Source organism: Aedes albopictus, chromosome 3, assembly GCF_035046485.1.
Source record: "Aedes albopictus strain Foshan chromosome 3, AalbF5, whole genome shotgun sequence".
Classification (NCBI taxonomy): domain Eukaryota; kingdom Metazoa; phylum Arthropoda; class Insecta; order Diptera; family Culicidae; genus Aedes; species Aedes albopictus.
The window spans coordinates 105760662-105770441 of record NC_085138.1 but is presented as its reverse complement, the minus strand read 5'-3'; the positions used below and the strand labels follow the sequence as shown (position 1 = coordinate 105770441).

General features: G+C 37.6%; 1 protein-coding gene across 3 annotated transcripts in view; it reads right to left on the bottom strand.

Moving 5' to 3' along the window:
* Positions 1 to 2570: 2570 nt before the first annotated feature.
* LOC109416761 (histone-lysine N-methyltransferase trithorax) overlaps positions 2571 to 9780 on the bottom strand; it is a 188792-nt gene continuing 181582 nt past the window's right edge. For 2 of the 3 annotated variants that reach the window (XM_062857033.1, XM_062857034.1), the window contains one exon: positions 2571 to 6523. In XM_062857033.1, coding sequence (XP_062713017.1) covers positions 6350 to 6523 — 174 coding nt within the window. In that variant the 3' untranslated portion in view covers positions 2571 to 6349. The remainder of the gene's footprint in view (positions 6524 to 9780) is intronic. The other variant, XR_009998825.1, reaches the window with a different exon arrangement.

The following is a 9780-nucleotide window of genomic DNA, read 5'->3' as shown; positions in this document are numbered from 1 at the left end:
CGCATTTGTTTACGAATTTTTAAGATTGGTGCTTTTGAAAACGTGAGTAGGGGTCCAAGCCGGCCATTGTGGCAGCCATATTTGGATTGTCTGAAGTTTCTCCTTAAGCATATTATGCCAAGTTCTGTAATATCACTCTCATTTGTAGATAAGAATTCCAACTCCCAAAAAGATTTATTTGCTTTAATGTTTTTTCTTGTTATAGATTTAATTGTGAAAAGTAATAAAAAGGAGAGGGTTAAGTAATAAAATGACTTTTTGTAATTCGGCCTTTCGTTACATTCGGCCTTTAGTTATTTTCGGCCTTTCGTGATTCGGCCTTTTGTTACCTTCAGCCTTTCGTGCTTTCGGCCTTTTGTGATTCGGGCTTTCGTGATTCAGCCTTTCGTAGTAGTCCCCTAGCGTCACCTAAGCAGCATGTTGCTAGTGCTACAGTCAGTGGTGCTTATGCATATCTTGATAAGTTTTACTTACAGCAGCTAGAAATTTTTTGTCTAGCTTAGATGTCTGTTATCTGTGCTATAAGCTTTTAAAACTAAATACAACACGATAAAATTGAATATAATAGCAATATATTTCTAAAAGCATAATTTAACTCTTCAGCAGTCACGCTATTGTATTTTGTACAATACGTTGAAAAAAAATCGCCACTTCCACGTCCATTATTTTGCAAAAAAAAACGTATTAAAAGCTCGTTATTTGAAAATGATTAGTTTTTAGCTAAAAAATATCATGTCAAAAGTTAAGTGGTCCCTCAAGGGGCCTAAAGACCTGAAAACTCGTATGGGGCTATCCGTAGTATCCTGAGGAATCCACGGAGGAATTTAAAGGAATTATTATTTAATTAATTATCGATTTTTGCGGCTTAACCAGCCGAGTGGAAGTTTTACTTAATTCCAAAAGCTAGAATTTACAAATACTGGCGTGAGTGAGAAATGGACATATTGGAATGGAATTTGTCTAAAAATTACTTGGTGAAACTCGAACTCACGACTCCTACTAACTAGACAGGTGCGTTGCCAACTACACCACGAGAATACCCGAAGATGTAGTGACTATTCTGAATTCAAGTCGAACTCGAAATTCTGAGGTTATCGTTTCCACAGACCGCATTTCTGGCAAAATTCCCAGAACAATTTCTGAAGGAATCCCTAGAGTATTTGCTGGAGGAAGTCCTCGAGCAATCCCAGCGGGAACTCTTGTAGGAGTTCCTTGAGCAATTCTTGGAGAATACCCTGGAGACATGCCTTCAAGAATTCCCAGAGGAGTCGCTAGAGGAATTCCCGGAGGATTCCCTCCATAATTTCCTGGAGGTATCTCTGGAGGATTTTTTGGAGGAATTATAAAATATCTGGAGGAATTCCTTAAAAACCCACTGGACCAATTCCAGGAGAAATCCCTGGAGGAATCTGTAAAAAAAATCTTAAAGGAATCGTTCCCGGAAGAATTCTTGGAGCAATACCTTGAGGAATCCCTGGAGTAGTTTCTGAAGAAATCTGAGGAGGATTTCTATGAAAAGTTTGTGGAGTAACTCCTGGAAAAACCCTAGAAGGAATCGCGCGGAAGCTATCCCAAGATAAAATCCCTAAACAATTCCTGGATGAGTTACCGAAAGAATTACAGGAGAAATTTGTAAAGTCCATTGAAACGTGACATATTGGAGACATTCTTTAAAATGAAGACGAAGACCGAGGATGTTGATAGTCAAATCTAAACTGAACTATATTCTCTTGTCCATACAATCTATCTATTATCAGAACCTGCCATACTATGAGAGCAAACTCTGCGGGCTTCCTGGTTTTGCCGCATGAATCTTGCCACAACAGAATTCATACAGGAATCCCAAGAGGAGTTCTTGGAAAAAGCCTTGGAGACATTTTTAAAATAATGCCTGGAGTTTTTTCCTGAAAGAATCCCAGAAGGAATTGCCCAGTGAATCCCTGGAGGAATTCCCTAGGAAATACGTTTTTTAATCACTTTAAAAAAAAAAAAAAAAAAAAATATATATATATATATATATATATATATATATATATATATATATATATATATATATATATATATATAGGTATTATTTTTATTATTACTTTCTTATAGAGAATTTTAGCCCTAGACTGGTTCATACATTTCAAAAAATGAATAAAAACAAAACACTGATATGAAAATGATTACGAAAAATATTGATTGTTCAGAGTCACGAGTCACGAAACATCAAGGGGTGACACTAGTTTTTCCAAAACAAAATATAAAAAAAAATCCGAAAAACCGGTAAAACCCGCAAAAGTTATCATTATTTTTATGTTCAATGGGAGTGATAACTTTTCAATAAACAGACTTATCTTTCGTAGATTCATGCTGACCCAACAAAATATAATCAAAACATAAGTAGGTAATGCGCTCGAAAACGTCCCACCCTACTAAGCGAAGTACATGGAAACGTTTTTAGACTTGTTAACGATTTTTTTTATTCTGGAATGCTTTTTCCCAAGGTTTTTTTTAATTTGTTTAATGTTATTACTTCAACCCATTCAAGGATAGTTTCTTTCGACAAATCAACAGCGGCAGCACAATGAATCATGACTTGAAATACGTGTTTTATTTTATCGCTTCAAATTGTTCAATTCAACATAATACTTCAAATGAGAAAAAGAAACCTAAACTTAATAAACTGCAATTACGTTCCTAAGTAGTAGTAATAGTAGTAGTAGTAGGTAGTATATTTTTGTATTCATGTATGTATGCACGTGGTAATTAATAGTATTTAGTGTATTTGTTGCCATTATTGGTTGGTAAAGCCAAAGATTTACACGATCGAATGAATCGCCTCCCATCAAAACACTTCTCGTTTGTGTACGTGTGCCTGTGTGTGTGTCAGTTTGCCAATGTGGGCTAGCTCTATTGAGTGGTTTTTATTATTTTGGGACAAGAGATAGTTGTTTTTTCTTACACACGGATCAGAAGTATCATATGTTATGTGGGCTCAGAGCTCCAAATAGATTCATTATCCAGTAGGGGCAATGAGTTACGGAATTTGTAATCTATTTTGTGTGGTTTGTTTAAGTGGATGTTTATTGTGTGTGTATGTAGCTTAAAGTCGGCGTGTATAAGTGTTCGTGTTGTACAATTTTAACTACGCATGCTTTTTCCTTTGTCCACTACGGTAGTTTCATTATCAATTAATAATATCCTTTTCTTGTGTTGCATTTCTAATTTGTCTGTTAAACGTTATTTTAGTAGCAATTAAGTTAAGATTTCACAAATTACTTTTCAGTTAGTATCACATTTGTTTTCACTTCACCATGTTTGAATATGCTGTAACCGGGAAGCAGTTACATCACATTAAAAACTCAATCTACGCTAGTTTTTGATTCACTTATTCATTCGATTCTACAGTTAAGAGTGTTTGTGTGTGTGTGTGTGTACTTTAGCTACAAATTTACAAATATAATGTCTATATAGCACGAAAAACTGTTAGGCTTGTCTATGTTATCATAAATAATGCTTAAATGTAGAGCAGCTGTTTTTTCCGCTGCGATGACTTACATAAAACATTTAATGTTTTGCAGACGTACCTAGTTGTTTAAATAATACGAAGGTAAAAACAAAAAGACTGAAATGGCAAGATAACGTTTCCACTGATTTATCAGTGTTTTCTTCGCAGAGGAAGGTTCCAAGGAACACACTCAGAGCGATTCCCGACCGTTTGAACCCACTCGAACCAACCAAACTTATTCAGATTTACAATATAAATAATAGCTTCAAGTTTGCAAGACCTGTTGAAACACAGAAAATTAGACACTATGTCGATAGTTAAAAGTCTATAAAAGCGTTTGTAAAATTTAGGTTGTTGGTTTTGGATAAAACTAAGGATAGTCGATTATGTACAGTCTGCTGCCATTGTTTTCATTTCTACATATTTGACTGGCGAGATGGGAATAAAATGCGTATATTTATAGTTTTTTTTTTCTTTTTTTGAACAGTCAGTAATACTACAACCTTCAACCGTTGACAGATATTTAAGACATTTCCAGACACTATTTATTTGTGTTCGAAAACATGATGTACTTTGAGCGATTATATTTATCTTGCGCATGTATTGCCCACACTACCAAAGCGAAATTCTTCTACTGTACATCATTTTTAAGAGCTAGTAAAAGTGCAGTTGTTTTTTTGTACATTATTTCACTTCACAATTTCCACTGGTATTGAGTTTGTTTGAAAACGACAGCAAGTAAAACTTCTACCAAATCTAAAGTCCATAAGTTGAAATGTGATAAAATTTGTCTCTACACAACTATTTCATTACCGTTGAATGGTTTGGAATCTGAGAGATTGAATGTGTGTACATATGTGTTTAGTTGCTTTTCAGCGTATGTTTTTACGGTTTTTACCTTTTTTTAACATTCAAACTATTTGTTGCGTGTATTATTTTGCATGATATTATTGGTCACATTGATAGTTCGATCTAGAATTTGGCTTCAACACTTTCAGCATAGACAAACATTTGGGAATCCACAATGTTCCGCTTTACATGTTCTTCGCTGTGGTCAGTTTTGATTTTCGTGAAGGTTCACTTTAAAAATGTTTCTTTAAAATCTGTTCGCAAATTTTACGTCTGTTTGTCTGTGAAATAGGTTCACCAAAGTTTAAACGATGGTGTGCAAAGTCGAATAGCGATTTTCTGAATCATTTTGATTTGTCGATACTTGAGAAGCGTTCTGAAGCTTATAAATTCAGGAAAATACCTAAAATAACTAATAATACTTATTTGCTAGAATGCCAATTGCGGCAGAAACAGGAAATCCCCGAAGAATACCTGAACGTTTTCCTGGAGAAATTCTGTAAGACTTCCGTGAAGGAAAACCTGGAAGAACTCGTTGAGCGATATATGAAGAAATTGATGGAGAAAGTTATTGGACAAATCCAAGTGGAATTTAAGAAAAAATCGAAAGAGCTCAATAAAGCAATCACCGAACTAAAACTTGAAGTAGAAGGGTTTACGAAGCAAATGTCAAGACTTCTTGGAGTTTTTTTTTTATCTTTCACGAAATGGAGAATGTATACACATTGAATTTTGATAACATCGTAATTGACAGCTAATTCATGGAAAATGTATTTGGGCCTTTTAAAAGAGAGGCAGCAAGGATCGATGTTACAATCATAACCAGATCAAATAAATGATCGCTGGTAAGCAACGTCGGTTTAATAGTGATCATCACCACAGACCTATTCGAAGAAAATGCCTTCAAATCTATAGATGGCAACAATTCATTTACGAATGGCATGCATCGATTTAGACTCACAGAGCAAAGTATGCTCAAATCTGAATTCGTATTGATAGATGCTTTCAGCACAAACAACCGTAACACCAACACCTAAAATAATTTTCGTGAAATTTTATCGCCCAGCTGTTTACATATCGCACGAAATACTGTGTTGTGCAACAACATTAACAGAAGGCGCCAGTGTGAAACGTCAAAAACAACGAAGAACGTTGCGCGCGCCTCTGGTAGTGAAGGGTACAACTATAAAGATATGAAATGATCATTAAAAGCGTGATCGATGGACATTTTACCAGTGTTACGTCTGTTTATCTGTGTTTTTAGTTTTAAAAAATCTCCTTGAAAGTTGTCTAATCATCGAGAATGTTTGAACCTCTTTTTGCCATGGAAGTTCTATCATCTGATTTTTAAACAAGTGTCAAATATTACCAAAAACTATATTAAATTTTGTAAACGGAATCGCTATTCGACTTGAACCATGCATCATCTTCGAAGATTAAAAGCTTCTGTTTTGTATTTTGATCGACCTGATAAAATGTACGGTATCTGATTTTTTGGGTCCTACAATCGAAATCTATTACAGAGAAGCACATCTATAACGACCAGTCTATATACAAACGGAGCAATACCGTCGAACCTCTCTCATTGTTTCTTGCAAGTAATGTGAATGCTAATGCAACTACATAATTGAAACTCACAATTTAGTTAAGTTGTATACACGCATTATGAGAACACTATTTTCCCAAATCTACAAACACACGACTGTACGTTTAGGTTTCAATAAAAAATGAAACATTTCACCTTATCGCGCCTGTCACAAAAACACAATAACTCAACTTGTTGCGTTTCCTGTTACACTGTGATGCATTCTAAATTATCACGTTATCATCTTACTCTTTAACGAGAAAACTTCCCATCCTCATCTTACCTCCTCAAAACAGCACCTTTGGTAGTTTCATGCAAACAAATTCCTTAAATCGTCCTGTATCCGATGGCGATGATGGTCGGTCACACCTGTTTATTGCTTCCAAAAAAAAAACCTCAGCTCAGTGCCGTCCGTCGCAAGACTAGTTCAAGTACTTGCGGCACTTTTTCGACCCGCACGAGCAGGGAATCTTTACATCCTCGAAGGGAAACTTGTAGTCGTACGTGAGCTCCTCTCCCTGGACGATCCGCCGGAGGGCGAAGATGATGATGTGCTTGTGGCCCAGTATGTCAACGACCTTCGAGTAGCAGTTTGGCTGTTGGGTGGGCGGTGGGTGGTGGTTCGTTTGGTTTGATTGGCGTAGGCGAGAACGAAACAAGAAAAGATGAGAATTTTAGAGTGCGCGCACAAGGTCAAGGTCGAATGAACGAGATTGTGGTATTAGGGTGGGTCATCTTTATGGAAAAAGCTTAATTCGAACAATTCAATCTTATTTCAATGTTCTATTATACTGTAGGTACTGAGTAACCCAACTAACATTTATTGTGAATGTAAACGTCAACAAAGCGTCCTCAATACGGCTTGATGCTGAGTTACTGTGTTGTACATATGGACGGAAGCTTCTATGCAAGCCCTATACCAATGAATCTGGCGAACTTAATCCACATGTATATTCTGTGCGAGCAGCTTCTATGCCACGAAATCACAGCTCTTTTCTCGGCTTCTATGTAACCACTAACTGAATAACATCTTGAGAAAGCGCTTTTTCAGCCTTCTCGCAGTTGTTAAATAATAGTTATACGGCATCTCCAAATTAAACGATTAAATATAATTAGGTTATGGATACCGTGACGCAATACATGTGGAACTGGAATCATCACTTTTAAAATTGAATAATCAAAGTACTTGCCGCTATTTGGATTCGAACTTCCGATCTCCGTATCCACTGGTCCCGATGATGTCCTCGCTGCCACACTGCTATACTGCCTATGATCGCATAATTGTCCCATATGAATAGGAAACCCAGCAAAGATGGGACTGATATGCGATCATGGGCAGTATATATAAATAGCATAGAAAATAGCCCGTTTTGTTTTACTCCAGACAAGGCTTCATAATTGTGCCACAAGAAACCTTACCCAACTTCATCTTGCTGCAAAAGCTTGTGAAACGTCAAACGCAATAATGTTTACATTGAACAAGCTGTGTGGTTGCGCCAACAGATTCTTCTTCACAGCTTCTAGCTGAAAGAGTGTTCTTTAAACGACTACGAAGCGCTGCTGTTTTGTGTTTTGGCAACATTACAAAACGTACTGTATAAAAGCAGCTGTTGTAGTGGCTAGGACTCTTATTCGATTTGCACATCTTCCGGCATTGAATTAAAGTGCAATAAAAGCAACCCAAATGATTTCACAGCACAGAGATGGATAGCTGTAAAGAATTTGTGTAGTAGCTATATATCCCGCTTAAAGCGCTACTGCTTTGGAGATTTGTCAGTATAACGAATTGTACTGTATTGTAGCAGCTGTTTTGTTAGTGGGGACTCCTAATCGATTTGTTCAAGTTTTCACATCTTCCGGGATATCTCCCGGAGTTGGAATAGAGTGGAGTAAAGGCAGCCCCAGTGACAAGCAATGGGTTTATGAAAACCTAGTTTGGTAGCTGTATGGTGCTTGTTTTGCAGTCGTGTATTAGCTTATGATTTATACATATTTGACTAGCTTCCCTTTTATTCAGCGTTGACTGCTTTTATTCGATGGTTACACAACAGAAAGCAAATGACTTAAGCTTATAGCGCTGAAAATGTTAGTTGGTCAAGGCAGTCGGCGATGATAACTGGATCAGAAACTCGTTGATTTTTTATCTGACAAAGACCTCCATGGACTTGCAGTTCCTGAGAGAAGTCGTATTAAGTTTCCCGAGTAGTCTGACTTACTTTGTGAAACCGGAGTCCTCTGAAGCATCTTCTAGGAAAGCCCACGTTTCACGAGATCTTCGGCCTTCTGATGTGTCTACTAGGTTTCATCGGCTTTTTCTGCAGGTTTCACAGCTTCGAACTCCAAAGAACCTCTGATCTACCTGGTTCAGGATCTTGTCTGTAGAAGCTATACCGACAGCAAACTCAGTGGATTGTGCCTTCGACTTGGAACCGCTGCAATCGCTATACTGCCTCCTGCTTTGAACGTAAACTAGCACGCTTAGTTTGACGCGGTACTATGTCATTGCACTGATAACGGGGACACTTCCGAGGGCATGAGAGATGCTTATTAACGGCAGACAACAACGTTAGCCATGAAATACGAAGGATCAGTGGAAATCGGGCCTACTAATTTGTTACGCTTGTAATATAGTTGATACGTTTTAAAATAGCATGCATGTAAATGCATTCTCCAATTCATGGAAAATTCTTCGATCGTTGCATGGAGTGTGTTACGTTTGGAAATTGTTGTGAACATTATGTCAGTTTATTTTGTATGTTATACTAAGGTTTGTACATCTGTTCCTAAATTTTATTGTGCATTTGTAGCGTTCCAAACATTTTGGGAGCGATCCAGTACAAAACACGTGCCCTAACACGGACATCAAATTGTAGACGATCTTGTGCCCAAATTTAGATGCCCAAACAAGCTTTGAATGCAGCAACAGATGCTGGGAACTAAAAGGCGAACTGCCAAACAAAATACAATTCTAGGATGACTGACGGACGAAGAAACCTCGTCATCCTGGGTTCGGACTTCGCTATCTATTTAGATAACCGGGCACAATTTATGTTATGTGTTTTGTGTTGCAGTGTTTGTAAACTCACACTCAAAGCACACTCATGAGCCGCTCCTGCGTGAGCAAACTCGCGCGCGATTCTGAATCGTTTTCTCACGCCCGAGTTTTTCATGAAAAATCTCGCTCTCACGAGTCAAGCGCCAAAATCTCATTTGCTTGTAAAACGAATTCAAATCAATTTGAACGACATTCAAAGTTGCTGTACGCTAGATATGCTTTTGTTCTATCATGCAATCCTAAAAACATCGATGTAAATAATAACAACACCAAGAAACAAAGCAATGAGTGAAATCACGAGTTAACTCATGCATGATTTTTTCGGCGGTGAGATTGGCGAGTCAAGAATCGCGCGTGAAACAACTCAACCATGAGATTTTAGAATTTAAGTTTTTACCAACACTGTTGTGTTGGTAGATCGTGATGTGTTTTGTACATTTAGGAGGTTCTCGATGATTTATTTTGTTATATTGGCGCCCAACGTGGGGCTTTACAAGAAACCTGCTGTCGAAGAAGATTCACCTTCGCACCAAATGTACCATGTACAAAACGCTGATGAGACCGGTGCATCTCTACGGGCACGAGACCTGGACTATGCTCGAGGACATACAAGCACTCGGAGTGTTCGAGCGTCGGGTGCTTAGAACTGTGTGTGCCGATGAAGAATGTACAACGATCTCGCTGCACTCTACGGCAATTGAAAAAAAAATGGATCCCTAAGTTCAATTTCATTATTTGATTGATGTTGAAATTTAGCAATACTAGATGACCCACCCTACTACATCGATGGTGCTTTGA